Source organism: Apis cerana, linkage group LG9 (assembly GCF_029169275.1).
Source record: "Apis cerana isolate GH-2021 linkage group LG9, AcerK_1.0, whole genome shotgun sequence".
Taxonomy (NCBI): Eukaryota; Metazoa; Arthropoda; class Insecta; order Hymenoptera; family Apidae; genus Apis; species Apis cerana.
This window is the reverse complement of record NC_083860.1, coordinates 10,888,154-10,904,293: the sequence shown is the minus strand read 5'-3', so window position 1 is coordinate 10,904,293 and position 16,140 is coordinate 10,888,154. Positions and strand designations below refer to the sequence as shown.

General features: G+C 37.5%; 2 protein-coding genes across 2 annotated transcripts in view; both read right to left on the bottom strand.

The window, feature by feature from the left end:
- Positions 1 to 11,912, bottom strand: part of LOC107997477 (dynein axonemal heavy chain 10) — a 26,958-nt gene extending 15,046 nt beyond the window's left edge. Inside the window, 17 exon segments of the mRNA XM_062079607.1 lie at positions 1,035 to 1,307; positions 1,379 to 1,625; positions 3,283 to 3,527; positions 3,587 to 3,866; positions 4,540 to 5,000; positions 6,133 to 6,282; positions 6,347 to 6,576; positions 6,647 to 6,799; positions 6,870 to 7,163; positions 7,231 to 7,826; positions 7,894 to 8,084; positions 9,942 to 10,205; positions 10,322 to 10,478; positions 10,734 to 11,008; positions 11,139 to 11,249; positions 11,320 to 11,553; positions 11,775 to 11,912. Of these exon segments, the coding sequence (XP_061935591.1) occupies positions 1,035 to 1,307; positions 1,379 to 1,625; positions 3,283 to 3,527; positions 3,587 to 3,866; positions 4,540 to 5,000; positions 6,133 to 6,282; positions 6,347 to 6,576; positions 6,647 to 6,799; positions 6,870 to 7,163; positions 7,231 to 7,826; positions 7,894 to 8,084; positions 9,942 to 10,205; positions 10,322 to 10,478; positions 10,734 to 11,008; positions 11,139 to 11,249; positions 11,320 to 11,553; positions 11,775 to 11,783 (4,170 nt within the window). The 5' untranslated portion in view covers positions 11,784 to 11,912.
- LOC114577502 (death domain-associated protein 6-like) lies at positions 11,879 to 16,140 on the bottom strand. Its single transcript, XM_062079487.1, has 5 exons — positions 15,834 to 16,140; positions 15,688 to 15,766; positions 15,403 to 15,547; positions 15,254 to 15,313; positions 11,879 to 12,153 (listed from the first exon to the last, which is right to left on the bottom strand). Exons 1-5 carry the CDS (start codon positions 15,923 to 15,925, stop codon positions 11,879 to 11,881), a joined length of 651 nt encoding a protein of 216 aa, XP_061935471.1. The 5' UTR covers positions 15,926 to 16,140.

Genomic DNA, 16,140 nt, shown 5'->3' with positions numbered 1-16,140 from the left:
TATTCTTAAATATTGCTATATGCTTCTTATTATACATCTACTTATTATTTAGGCTTTTTAAACTCTTATTTATTATATATAAGTAAAATTAAATCGATTAATTATTATTTGCTTCATGCAATTATCGCTTCGATGATGTTCTTAATTATTCGAACCATTAAAAAGAGTATATTCTTAAATATTATTATATGTTTCTTATTATACATCTATTTATTATTTAGGGCTTTTAAACTATTATTTATTATACAAATAAAATTAAATTGATTAATTATTATTTGTTTTATGCAATTATCGCTTCGATGATGTTCTTAATTATTCGAACCATTAAAATACATTGCTCTAAAAAGAGTATATTCTTAAATATTATTATATGTTTCTTATTATACATCTACTTTATATATTATATAGGCTTTTTAAACGAATAAAATTAAATCGATTAATTATTATTTGCTTCGTGCAATTGTATCATCTTCCCAATTATTGCTTTGATGATGTTCTTAATTATTCTAACCATTAAAACACATTGCTCTAAAAAGAGTATACATTTATATTCTTAAATATTGCTATATATATTACTATAATATTTCTTATTATACATCTACTTTATATATTATATAGCCTTTTTATACGAATAAAATTAAATCGATTAATTATTATTTGCAATTGTATCGTCTTCCCTTTTTCCAATTATCGCTTCGACGATGTTCTTAATTATTCTAACCATTAAAACACATTGCTCTATATTCTTAAATATTGCTATATGTTTCTTATTATACATCTATTATATAGGCTTTTTAAACTCTTATTTATTATATATAAGTAAAATTAAATCGATTAATTATTATTTGCTTCATGCAATTATCGATGATGTTCTTAATTACTCGAACGATTAAAACGACAAAAAAGAGAAATTATCAAATTTTCTCTTTCACCACCTCTTACCACTTACCCTCATCAATATCGATCAAAAGTAAATTTCGCCAATTTGAAACCGAATATCCCGACAATTCCTCGCTATACATTTTCCCACTCACCTCCATCTTGACCAATCCAAGCTCCAGATCGTCCCCCACGCTTCCAGGCCCGTGCGCCTCGAAATCCTTGGCGAACTCCTCGAGCTCCCTGACGAAGTCGTATATCTGGTCCTGGGTCATCCCTGAAAATCTGTCGGAGGTGCTCTCGAGGGTGGAGGCTCTGTACAAGGCGCCCAGATACAGGGATTCCCAGTCGCGTTGCAGATCGTAGGCAGCTTGCTCGTCGTCCTCGGGAAACGATATGCCGTGGCTGCGAAACGCTAGAAAGGTCTCCTGCGAACCAACCGACCAATCGCGTCGAAAGAGTAGGGCATTTTCATTCCCCTCCCCTCCCCCGATCGAACCTGGCACGTGGTGTAGCAAACTTCCGCTTGGATGGCCATCTTCTTTATGTCCGAGATCGCCTGCATCACGGACGTGAACCGGCTCAGACCGGTGATCACCAGCTCGACCTCGGCCCTTAAATCGTCCATTATCACGTGCAACTCGTTCATCTCGTTGATCGTCCGCATCAGAAGGTGATTACCTAGCACTTGTTTCCATTCTTTCGCGTGTTGCTCGATGCCGAAGAGGAGGGAGCTCAGGTTGATGCTATTGCAAATTGGACATTTTTCGAGTTTCTTTTTTTTTTCTTTCTAATACGAATTATGATATTATGTATTAGGTGTAAGTTTCTTTCTTTCTTTCTTTTTTTTTTTTTTCTTTCTAATGTGAATTATGATATTATGTATTAGAGTGTAAGTTTCTTTTTTTTTTTTTTTTTCTTTCTAATGTGAATTATGATATTATGTATTAGAGTGTAAGTTTCTTTCTTTCTTTTTTTTTTTGATGTGAATGAAATGAATATGTTGTTCGTTGTTTAAAGATGATTTATGGCGTTTTGAATCGTTCTGCTCTATCATCTTCTTTCATCTCTCACAGAGTTATTTCCTTTTTTCAAAATTTAAGTAATTTATTAGGATTTCATAAGTTTCTTTCTTTCTTTTTTTTTTCTTTTTGATATTAACTGAATACACGATATTATTTAAAATTGATTTATCGTTCTGTTCTATCACCTTTTTCCATCTCTCACAAAGTTATTTTCTTTTTTCAAAATTTAAGTAATTTATTTAAATTTTTGGGGTTTATTAGGATATTCTATAAGTTTCTTTCTTTCTTTCTTTTTCTTTTTAATATGGAATGAATACACGATTTTGTAATACACTATTTAAAATCGATTTATCGTTCTGCTCTATCACCTTCTTCCATCTCTCAGGAAGCGTTATTTCCTTTTTTTAAAATTATTGGGATTTATTAGAATATTCCATAAGTTTCTTTTTTCTTTTTTTTCTTTTTGATATTAAATGAATACACGATATTATTTAAAATTGATTTATCGTTCTGCTCTATCACCTTCTTCCATCTCTCAGAAAGCCTCGTTATTTCCAAAATTGTTGGGATTTATTAGGATATCCTAAGTTTCTTTTTCTTTTTTTTCTTTTTGACATGAAATGAAAAACACAATGTTTGTTATTTAAAATTGATTTATCGTTCTGCTCTATCATCTTCTTCCATCTCTCAGGAAGCGTTATTTCCTTTTTCCAAGATTGTTAGGATTTATTAGAATATTTCATAAGTTTCTTTTTTCTTTTTTTTCTTTTTGATATAAAATGAAAAACACGATATTATTTAAAATTGATTTATCGTTCTGCTTCTTCCATTTCTCAGAAAGCCTCGTTATTTCCAAAATTGTTGGGATTTATTAGGATATCCCATAAGTTTCTTTCTTTCATTTTTTTTCTTCGATACGAAATGAAAAACACGATATTTATAATTGATTTATCGCGTTATATTAGAGTGTTCTATAAATTTCTTTCCTAGCACCGCGTTAGAAATCACTTTGACTTTTATTTTTATGAACGTCGCATTTTTATATGAAGTCACACAACTGCTCTTTTCAGCTACATTTCATCGATGACACTCCTTTAAAACATTTCTCTACACCTTGTGTATTCGTTGTGAACACTCAAAGGAGCATTCGCTGTGCTTCATTGCTTTAAGAAAAGGTGATAGCGAAAAGTTATTGCTATTCGATCGTCCGCGATTAGAATTTAAGAGAATCAGAGCTGGCAATTTTTAGAAAGGCTCGCAGCCGGATATCACCGATCTTGTCGAAGCCAGGCTGGCTGAAAATCCGCGAGACAGTGGACAAGAAGACGACAGAATCGGGATGAGATACAGGCTAATGACACCCCAATTTGTTACGAACCTTATGGAATAGAGGTTGTAGCTGGAGTTCATCTCCATCACCTCGTCGAGGATGTTGCTGTAGAAGGAGAATTTCTCGTCGTATTGGTGGAGGGTGGGCTGGGTAGCCGCGTACTTCTCGGCTGCGAGATTCTTGTCGAACGACCACAGAGTGCTGTACTTTCTCCACCTTTGCAGATACTGCCACGCTTCGAACGCCAATTTATGGGCAGTCCTTTGGATCGTTATTATCGCATCGTTCACCATCTGGAGCAGAGAGGATCAATCTTTAATTCTTCTTTCCCGAGAGAGTCGAACGAGCTCACCTGAATGCTCATCAAATCCTCGAAGAAGGTGAAGTTCACGAACGTGTCGTTCTCGGCCTTCCTTTGCGGTTTACATTCCAAACAAGTCCCGCTCATCCATCTGGGGAACAATTTCACCTGCTCCAATAAATTTCTCCCGTTCTGTAGTATTATGTTGTAGATCTCGGTCGGGGACGGTCTCAGCACCACCTCCGAGGCTATCAGGACAGCGTCCACTTGAAACATCGGTTTCATGTCCGTCAACTTTTTGTTGAAGTACTCGAGATTCTTGGTTATGCATCTAAAGTAAAGGGTTAAGGGACGAGCTCGATTTAATCGATTATAGTTCGAAAAATAAAGAGAGAAGGAGAGAAGGAAGGAGAGAAAGAAATAAAGAAGGAAAGAAAGAAAGAAGAAATAAAGAAAGAAAGAAGAAAAGAAAGAAGAAAGGAAAAAAGAAGGAAGAAAGGAAAAAAAGAAAGAAGAAAAAGAAAAAAGAAAAAAGAAGGAAGGAAGGAAGGAAAAAAAGAAAGAAGGAAAGAAAAAAAGAAGAAAAGAAGGAAAGAAAGAAAAAAAGAAAGAAGGAAGAAAAGAAAGAAAGGAAGAAAGAAAAAAAGAAGGAAGGAAAAAGGAAAAAAAGAAAGAAATAAAGAAGGAAGGAAAGAAAGAAGGAAAGAAAGAAAGAAGAAATAAAGAAGGATGGAAAGAAAGAAAAGAAGAAAAGAAAAAAAAGAAAGGAAGGAAAGAAAGAAATAAAGAAGGAAGGAAAGAAAGAAAGAAAGAAGGAATGAAAGAAAGAAAGAAAGAAGGAATGAAAGAAAGAAAGAAAGAAGGAAAGAAAGAAAGAAGAAATAAAGAAGGATGGAAAGAAAGAAAGGAAGGAAAGAAAGAAGGAAAGAAAGAAAGAAGAAAAAAAAGAAAGGAAGGAAAGAAAGAAAAAAAGAAAGAAAGAAAGAAGGAAAGAAAAAACTCACGTTATGAAAGCGGAGAATATCTTCTTCTCGTACTTCTCGTAATACAATTGCATGGCGGCACATTTCCCGGTGTACGTGCCGAATATAAGACTTTCCAATTTGATAAGAATGGGACTGGTCGATCGATATATCACGGACATCGCTGTGGCCAGTTCGGTTCTCTTTGCCTGTATTTCTTGAAAGAACACCTTGCAGGGTAGCAACATTATCAGCTGGTTCTCGTCGTCGTAATATTTGATGGGGAGGGAGAAGAGGTCGTAATTCTGTAAACCGTTGAATATCCTGTTGTCCAGATCGTTCTTTATGTGATTCAACTGCTCGACCAACGAGTTCAAATTTTTCAACAATTTCTCGCACTCGTGGGCGTAATCGGATATGTTCAAAGAGTTCCAATTTATACGCATCACTCCGGGTTGTATGTGCTTCTCGATGTCCAACAGGGTGTTCTTCAATAATTCTATCTGCGTGTACAAGGATCGATGACAATTCCTTCTCATCTAATCTTGTTTCTAGTTCGCTGGAAAGAAGTCTCGTGCAAAAATATAACAGCCCAAGTTACGAATAAACTTATTTGGACGATTTATAAGATAGTATATAATAATTGTAAATGGATCGATCACGATAGCTAGGAATTATTCGAGCATTTTAATGAGTAAATGAAATTATAGAACGAACTTGAGTTGATATCTCTGCATAGGAACAAGAGAGCTCCTTTGCTAGGACCACCTATCTCTACTTCAAGCATAATAGTAGAAGAGCTTTAGAATTACTTTCATTTATAAAACTAAGGATAATCATCTGAGATTTGGAAGTTGAAAATATATTTTCAAAATTATTTTATGTAATTTTATTCGAAATTTGTAACTAGTTATTTTCTTGAGTTAATGCATAGGGACGAGAAACGTCCTTTGCCATTTATCTCCATCTATTTTCTTCATTTATTGTATCTTTGTTGATACTATTAATAGAACTGTAATTTAAATATTTAAAATCGTGAAAATTATTTTCATTTATAAAATTAGAATGGAAGTTGAAATATATATTTTCGAAATTATCTATACCACGTAATCTCATTCAAAATTTTTAATCGAAAAGAGATGCTAGGATCATCTATCTCTACTTCACTACTGCTTCGTTGACACAATAGTAGAAGAGAGTTGTAATTCGAATATTCAAAATCGTAAAAATTATTTTCATTAACAAAGTTACTCGAATCATCGCGGAATCACAATTAGCCTATTATGAGAAGTGAAAGAATTTTTGTATCATCGTTGGAATAATTCTGAATTCTACGTTTGATACAAGACACAGTGATGGGGAAAATTTAATAGTTACTTGGATAATTTATCGTTTCTTGGACTTTCTTGAATTAATATCTCTGCATAAAGATCGTTTGGGACTACCTATCTCCATTATTGACGCTGCATGCAACAGAAATGCTGTAATTTAAATATTAATCGTCCAAACTAGCTTACTCGAAGTTATATTTATAAATCAAGGCGTATTACAAGGAACAGGGAAGAAGAAATGAGACTTGTTTTCAGCAACGAACGAGAAAAAATAAATACGAATAAACGTGGAATTCGGTCGTACGTCCGCTTTATCCATTTTCTCGAGCATCGAGTTGTACTGGTCGATCAATTTCTGCATCACATCGAGGTCGTGCCTCAGCCGATTTTTCTGTATACTGGCATCTTTCACTATGGGGGAGAGCTCGAAGCCCAATTGCTCCATCAACTCGGCCTGCCCCAAAAAAGAAAGAATCATTCTACTCCTCTACCATTTCCTCGATCGATCGGCGATCTACCTCGTGAATGATCTCGAACAAGTTCCAATCGAAGTTCACTTGGAAGCGGAGCTGGCACTCGATGAGAATCGAGCCGCTCATAAATTCCGTCCAAGTGATCTTGGCTATTTGATGGTGGCCGCCTCCTCCCTTCTCCGACGAGGTGCCCGACTTTTGGTCCCTGTGGCTCGAAAACCCTCCTCCCCCCCTCTGCCCATCCCTTAGCCTCGTGATCCCCGAACTGCCGGTCTCTTTACCCAAAAGGAGAGACGAATGAACGTCGAATGTTCGTCATTTGTTTTGAAAGAAGAGTTCGCTCACCGATGCTCGGCTTCGACATCTCGTAGTCGCCCTTTTGAACCGATTCCTGGGGGGTCGAGCCGGGCGAAAGGAACTCCCTGCTCTTCGCCCTCGGATTGCCCGATTGGATGTTCTTCGTCACCGGTTTCTCGGTGATCGGGAAGGGTAGCAGACCTGAAGCAATAGTGAGAAACTCTGTGCCGACTGTGTGGCAAATGCATATTCTTCTCGTTCTCTTTGCAACCTTTGTCAGGGTCGGAGCGCATCATCATCAGGATGTTCCTTCTCATGGTGTTTATCACGATCATTTGAGCTTTGTCCATCCACTGTTGGAACTTGGACTCCTCGTACGACTTCAATTGTTTGGAGAGGTCGTAGTACTGGTTGAAGGCTAGGATCTTCAGGTGGCTGTACTTGAGTTCGGCCACGTTCTGAATAGTGAGCACGGGCTTCCTGAGGCGGTGGAACAGCTGCCTGACCCAGTATATGGCGCCCGCCATCGGGGGATGGTTCCTCAACAGGGGAGGGCTTCGCTTCCCTTTCGGACAAATTCCAAATTCCTGTTCTCCGGATTTTAATTTTTGAAACCCCTCCTCGCCCCTTACCTCTGTTGAATATCCCCTCGACGGTGCTGACCTCCTTGCTGAACTGCTGCATCACGACGTCGAACTTCTTCATCAATTGTTGGTGGATGCTGGCCCTCGTCTTCACGTCCTTGAACTTCATCAACACCTCGAGGGCCGACTCCGCGCTTATCAACACGTGGAAGCACTCGTCCAGGAAGAATTTCGCCTCGTTCTCGAGGAAGTGGACCTCCTCGAAGAACAGGGACAGGGTCGCCTCCCAGTTCTCCTTGTTGAACTCGTCGAATATGTTGTAATCGGCGTTCAGTATAGGCAACACCAGCCTGTCCACCCTCTTTATCACCGTGTCGATCTGGGCTGGATCGCTGATGATCGACTTCAGGTGGGGGCCGAAAATGTTGTGGAAGTCTTGGAGAACGTTGGCGATCTGGTTCAAACCGTTGCAGACCGAGGCTATGTACTCGGTCCCCTGGAACAACCGTTTCTGGTCGAACTCCCACCGCTTCCCCTTCCCGGATATCTCGATGTCCTCGCGGCTCTTCAAGTAAGCCTGCTTCCAGCTCCTCAGCATCGTGCAGGCGGTCTCCGTCTTCTCCAGAATCGTTTCCAACGAGTGCCTGTCGTTGGAAACAGCGGATAGTGGACGAGTTTCAGCTCTCGACTGAGGGCTGAGAATAGTTTTACCTGAACAGCATGTTGATCGACAAATTCTTGATCACGTTCTGGGACAACTGCCACGAGATCCTCTCCATCAGGCTGACCATCCTCTCCTCCACGCAGTAATACGGGGACAACACCCAGATCATTCTTATCCCTTCCATCAGGGGGGGGATGGATTGCATGATCGATTCGAAGCAACTCGACTCCGTCATCAACTGCACGTCCACGTTTCGTTCGTATCGTCGTATTTTGTTTCAAAGGGAGAGAGACATTTCTTGTAAGTTTCGTAAAATATATTAAAGAGAGAGTAATTGGCTTCGATTATTGGATGTTTTTATGCGAACAGGAAGCCTCTTTAAAAGTTTCGAAATATGCAAGAATTGTTATTCTTTGGACGTTGCATATTTAACGCATGATGAAAGACAAGTTGTTTTTACGATAACAAATGATCCTTTCGAGTGAATCTTGAGGAAGGAAGTGATTTTTGTGAGTGAATCTGTCTTGTTGTTTTATACACGCGAGAGATAATTCGTAAAAAAAGATATACGCGTTACTCGAAGGATCAAGAAAAATTTATTTTCGTAAGATTTTTCAAAACCTGTCCAAAAATATATATTTTTTTATATTCGTATTTTGTTTATTATTAGTTAAAGGCAAAAGATATGGAATTGATAGAAAGGAATAATAAGAAGAATACAAACGAAATTGAAGATTCTGATGGGAATGAAAAAAAGAAAAAGAATATTATTTCAGATAGTGAAAACAGGATCTTCGCGTGTTTTATAATTGTTTTCAGATTTGGCAGCCATCGATGCCTGGATTATTATTCTACAAACAGATCATTGAAGTAAACGAAATTCTTTCGAATTTTCTCTTTCGATCAGCTGAAGAAGTTGGGCAACCTTCGATTCATTCGTCTGGAGAATCTAACTACACTTCCATTAAATCTATCTACGCATCCAAGACAGAAATATGAAATAAAAATCCATGGATTTTAAGTGAATAATTTTTTTAAAAAAATTGCATTTTAATATACTCGTCGAAAAATTCGTATACCAAATAAATCTAATGTTAAAGTATTTCTCATAAGTTTTTTTCGTTAGGAATGAGTGGCTATTTTTATACAAACATTTTATAATTTCCTTTTTTTAATTTACTTCTCATTGGTGACACAAGTCTTTTTATCCGACTATGATTTACGAAGAATCTTCCGAAAGATTATTTAGGAGATACCACAGGGATGTAGTAAAACCATCGAATTGTCAGAAAATGGTTTATGTTAAGAATAGGGGATTTGTGAAGCTGGCTTTTATCTTCAACAGTTCGACGACTGAACATACATGATTTGAATACATGAGCGGGTTTTTCTCTAATCTCTTCGAGGCCGCCCACCAAAGCGTCCATTTGGTTCCTTTCTGCGTGCATTTTTGTCGAAAAGTAAGAGTTGGAGGAAAAACCAAGACTCGAGACAGTGTTGCAATTGGGTTGATGAATGGAAATAGATGGAATTCGACGAGTGGGTCATCAAAATAGCCGCAAAGAGTCAAAGTGGCATCATTCGTTCGCTTATCCTTTGAGTGGTTTAATTAAACATCAGTTTAGATGTGCGATATTGTTCACTATTCGATTTTAATAATTTATTAAAAGAATTATTTAGAATGTAAAAGTTTAAAGCGTTCTATAAGGTAGAGTTGGCCCTGGACAATAAATCGAAAGCGGAAAAATTGGCCAGAATTGGAGAATCGACGATGCAAAAGCTCAAGTTGCATTTGGCTGTTCTAATCTCTCTCTATCCTTGTTCGTGTTATTGAAAAATTCCCTCCACGATGAACCATTTCAATCGCTAAGTGAAATAAAAACGCGCCTCGAAGAATCTAAATAAACAATTTTGGAAATAACGAGAGATGGAAAAAGGCGATAGAACGATTCATATATAACGCGCTAATCAACTTTAAATCAACTTTAAACGACAAATATTTTGTATTGATTTCGTATCGAAAGAAAAGAAAGAAACTTACGAGACGTCCGAATGTTTTAATTCTCCCCGCCCACTTGTGATCGTTATCTCTTACCTTGAAATGTCTCAAAATGGTGGACAAGAACCGATTGTTGTCCCTTGCTTCGGTGTACGTTTTCCACAGGTCCGAATAGAAAAATTGAAAGTTGGATGCGATCGTCGACTTGATTTTATTCAACACGTTCAATATCCTTTTCGCCATAGGCGTTTTCAATTGTTCCACCAACATTAACAATCCTATCTCCCGATCCTTCCAATAGTCGCTCTCGGCTATCGGCCCTTTACCGACCGGCACTTTCATTTGAAACGTTTCCACCACCTGCGTTATCGTTCAACGATTTTTAATTCTTCCTTCACAATTTTCCATTTTTCTCGCGAATCGAGCGCGAAAAAGAAAGGAAAAAAGGGAGAGGGAGAGTAAAGATCGTATCACACCTTTTCTATATGCACGCCCCACAACATGATCACGTCCTCCAGTTGCATGATTATCTCTTTGTTCTTTTCCAACATTTCGTCGGTAACGTTGGGATCGTCGAGTTCGGGTATATTGGGCATCGTGAGCAATATATCGCCTTCGATGTGCTCCAACGTCCTACGGGTATTCGAATTATATAAATATTCCATATACCTTCCAACTTTTTTCTTATTCAACCCTTTAATCGCGGTTCTAATTTTCGTGCAAACGTAAGAATACTTTTCTAAATATTTTGACGAACAACTTGTAACAACTCGGTCGATAAATATTTCGAATATACCCGTTGCGACGAACGTATCATTTGATCTACTTTTAAGATATTTTAAAGGCAGGCACGATTAAAGGGCTATCGATCGATCGATCTCAACCAACCATTCCACGCTAGCCGTCAATTTATCCAGAAACGACAAAAAGTCGTTCTTATTCTGATGCAACGATATACGTATCTCCTTCATGTGCGACACCTTGGTCACTTCCTTCTCCTCCTCCTCTTCGAAACTCACTTCAGGCTTGGGAAACCTCCGCCTCACCGCCGTTGAGCGACGCAAAACGAACTCCTCCTCCTCGTCTTCCTCCTCCACCTCCGCTATCCTCGCCAACGCTATCGACATCCTTCGAAATTCCGACGGCTTCCTGAACTGTGCGCTCTACGCGCGTTCCGCGACAACGATAAAATTACGTTACGATTTATTTCATTTATCCTTGTTTCTTTTTTTTTTTTTCTCTCATTCGAAAAAACAATTGGAAAGAAAGTATCGATCGTTGTTATATACGCACTCGTGCCGCCACTATGTCCGTGAAACTCGATTCCTCAACCTCTTCCTTTTCCTCGTATATGTCCACGAGTTCCGACCCTCTGAACTGAGAATTGATCAACGGTCTGAACACCTGAAGGAAAAGAAATTTTCTTTTTTTTCCTCGCCTCGATTTTTGTTTTATTTCAGAGAGATAACAATACCTGGGTGACCATTCTGTGCATCGAGATCAAGAACTTTCCATTAAGGGATCCGACTATCAGGTAATGCGTCATTTGCTCGTCGCATTCAGAGTAAGAATCGAAATTCGGTATACCGTCGTGGGTCGTCCTCATGAAGTAGAACAGAGTTACCTCCTGCAACTCCGGCCTGCTGCCGTCCACCTCGCCGCAGAACATGTGAAGTATCGGCGTTTTTCGCACTTTTTCCACCAATTTCTAAAATTACACCTTCCTCTTTTTTTTTTTTTTTTTTTAATGCGCGAATCCACGAAAAATAATTTACCAATCGCACGGACCATTAACACGTTAAAAATCTCGAACAAAGTTACTTTTTTTGACTTTAATTGTCACAAACGTTTCGCCATCCTTATTACTGTTATCGTTGAATCGGAATAATATTATTACGACTTGTCTTTACTAAGTGACTTTATTCATACCTTGGTCATGATGTACTTGTCCTCCTCGCCCGGCGGTGGCACGAAATCAATTTCTGGGAAAGAAAGGAAAAGGGGGATATCGAGGGGATAAATAAAATGTAAAATTATCGATTACGCGTACCGCGGTCGTCCTTCTTTTTGACATCTCTGTCCTCCCACTCCTCCTCGTCGTACTCCTCCTCCTCCTCGTCGTCGTAATCTTCGTCGTCGATCGTGCTCGTCACCGATTTTTCCTCCGAACGGAGCGTGACTATCGACTCCTCGAGTTGGCGCAACAGCGCAAGCGGATCCGTGGACACCGGCGCTTTTGGCGCTTTCTTCGGTTTCTTCGCTTTTTTCTTCTTCTTCTTCGGCTCTTCCTCTTTCTTCCGTGGCTTCCCTGATACGTGATTAAATTATTATATCGTAAATTTTCTTCTATCTTTTAATATTTCGCCGCGACTTTTCCGATCAATAAGAATAATTAAACGCGTTTAACTTTTTTGCGAAATTCCATTTGAAAATTATTGCTCGATATTGTTTGTGTAAAAATATTTTACTTTATATTATTTTATAACAAGTTCGTGGAGAAATTATTATTGGTAATAAAGGTTACTTTATTTCTAAAAAGCAGTGTTATAATGTCTTCGAGAAAGAAAGATTTGGGAACGTGGCGGATGGAACAAGATTATTTTTTCCCGATTTTGCTTTTTATTATGATTCATTATCTGTTAAAAATGTATGTAACGTGAAAATATGTGAAGCTAAAGTAACGTTGAAAAGGATAAAAGTGAGAATTATAAAATGAAGAAAAGCAGAAAACATATTGTATATCAAAGATTGAAAGAAATAAAAAATTGCCAACTAAAGATAAAAATATTATCTTCAAGATATAATGAAGAATAATAATAAAGCACACATAATATATAATATAAGATAGATCAGAATTAATCCATAAATATCAATGGCCAGATTAAAGAATCTGTCCAGTGACGATTCTGTTTGTATTGGCCAGATTGATTTTATTAGATGCGAATAATTTCCTTTTTTTTCTACGATCGTAACTCACTAATTCGAATCATTTCCTTGGCGCCTGATCGTTCTTTCCTTTTTAACCCTTTATTATAGTCGCTCTCCATAAAATGCCACTGATATATCATGGCCACTAAAATCGCTCTGCATAAAATGTCACTGTATTACGGACGACTAAAGTTGCTCTACTTAATGCCATTGATACATTACGATCGACTATAGTCGATTTGCATAAAACGGAATTCATATAGGCGATTATAGTAGCTGCGCATAAAATGCAACTGATACATTACGGACGACTATAATGGCTTTACTTAAAATGCCACAGATATACTATGGCCGACTATAATCGCTTTATTTAATATGCCACTGATGGCTAAAGTTGCTCTACATAAAACGCCACTGACATATAATACTATAGGCGACTATAGTCACTCTGCATAAGATGTTGTATAATATTATGGTTGATTATAGTCGATTTGCATAAGATGCCATTGACATATAATACTAACGTGACTAAAATTGCTCTACTTAAAATATCATAGATGTACTATGGGCAACTATAATTGCTCTATTTAAAATGCCACTGATATATTATGGGTATAGTCGTTTTGCATAAAATGCTACTGACATATAATACTACGGTGATTAAAGTTGCTCTACTTAAAATGCCACAGATATATTATTGGAGACTATAATCGCTTTATTTAATATGCCACTGATGGCTATACTCGCTCTGCATAAAATGCCACTGACATATAATACTATAGGCGACTATAGTCACTCTGCATAAGATGTCGTATAATATTATGGTTGATTATAGTCGTTCTGCATAAGATGCCACTATAATACTATATATATAAGACATATGTGACTAATGTGACTAAAGTTGCTCTACTTAAAATGCCACAGATGTACTATTGGAGACTATGATCGCCCTATTTAAAATGCCACTGATATACTATGGCCATAGTCGCTCTACATAAGATGCCACTATCGTATAATATTATGGGTGACTATACTCTCTCTATTTAAAATGCCACTGATATACTATGGCTATGGCTATAGTAGCTCTGCATAAGATGTCACTGATATATTATGACTATAATCGTTTTGCATAAGAAGCCACTGATATATACTACTACGGTGACTAAAGTTGCTCTACATAAAATGCCACTGACATACTATGGCTACTATGACTATAGTCGTTCTGCATAAAATCCCACTGATACACTATGGCCAACTATAGTTATTTTGCAGAAGATGCCACTGACATATAATACTACGATGACTAAAGTTGCTCTATATAGAATGCCACTTATATATTGTGGCTATAGTCGCTCTGCATAAGATGTCACTAATATATTATGACTATAGTCGTATTATAGCCACTGATATATACTACTACGGTGACTAAAGTTGCTCTACATAAAATGCCACTGACATATAATACTATAGGCGACTATAGTCACTCTGCGTAAGATGCCACTGTCGTATAATATTATGGCCGATTATAGTCGATCTGCATTAGTTGCCATTGACATATAATACTATGGGTGATACTATAAAAGTTACTCTACATAATGTCACTGATATACTATGGCTAATTATAGTCGATTTCCATAAGATGTCATTCATATATAGGCGACTATAATCATTCTGCATAAAATGCCACTGATATATTATGACTATAGTCGCTCTATTTAAAATGCCTGATACTATATTATATTGCTACTATACTATACTAATATTACTCATACTATAACTATAGTCGATCTGCATAAAATGCCACTGATAGAGCAATTACAACCGTTTACTTTTTGCGTTGCAGCTTAGGAGATCAGGCGTCGAAACGTGAAAAAGTGGTAGCAAAGATTTGAAGAAATTTTAATTGGAAAGACGACGATCGTTTCGAGAAAGTACGACGAGTGAGAGGAATCGATCGAAAGATTGGGAGTCATCCGATTGAAACGATCGAGTAATCTTACGTCTGATTCACGTAATAAAATCTTGAATTTGAGAAAAAATGGGAAAGAACTTATTTGCACACTAATACCAGACTTTTGTAAAGTTTTGCGAATCAAATATTGCAGTAAAATAAAGTAGAAAGCTTACACTTTTGGTGTAAAAGAAAATAGAAAAGTTATCGATAATTTATAACGACTTGAATTATAAAAATCGAGACGCTTCTTGATAAATTTACGGAATAATTCTCATCGAAATGGAATCGATCCCTATATTTATCCCCGAATTTTATAAAACAGGATTTAAAATTTCAACGCATACACTCGTTACACGTCACAACAATTATTTTTTACACATTTTGTCCACTTAATATAATACAAATTAATTAAAATTAAAATTCGAACATTCCGTTCTCGGACGGGTTCCTTCGAAAACTTTGACGAATCGAACGAAAGTGTGCAACAAAGCAACAAAGTGCGGAATCGCCAACAGTTTCTACTTACGACTTTTCCCCTTCACGGCTAACGCCGTCAACGCGGCCAATTTACTAACGCTCGGCTTGCCTGCTTGCAATCACAATTTTCGATCATCCAACTATCGATACTATCGTTAACACTCGCGCAACGATGATCAGAGAAAAGGAATCACTCACTTTGCCAGATCGGCACCTCTTCCTGATACTTTTCCACGGAATACGTGCAATAGAAGAAGATTATCTTTCTCTCGAGACTCGTAATTCCGTAAAGATCGAGTATCAAGAAATTCAGCAGCTTGTCCTCCAAGTATCGATTGTTTGCCTGTAAAAAAATTCCTCGAATTCCTCGGCATTAAGGAAAAGAGAGGGAGAGGAAGAAGGAAGTTGAAAAAGCTCGAGAAAAGTCGTTATACGTATATAGGATAGAAAGACGGTCTGCAGACGCAACGTTGCCACATTTACGTTCAAAAGTTTGTAGAACTGAATCTCGTAGCCGGGTATGCCTAGAAACTTCATCACTTTGTTCCGTATCCACATCACTCTGTGAAAATCAATTAATTAATCGGCTTATCGATTCGTTGAGGGAAAATTCATCCCGATATTTATACCGATAATCCAGATGTATTATGGAAGGCCTCTCCAAATCGTACAGATCCTCCTCGTCCTCGGTGTGGGTGATTTCCTCTTCCGATTCTGTCATATTTTTATTCTCCAATGTCAACTCGACGAAATAATAATTCCGTTTGTGTAATTAATAAACGATTTTCCTCCTTAACAAACACTCGTTCACGAGTTTCTCGAATTCATCTTCGAAGAGAGAGAGGTTGCTCGCGCTTTAACCTATAACTTTCGTACTTCGTGGATCGATTAAACGGTTACGGCTCGAGCGTATCTTGATGTATCGATGTTGCCATG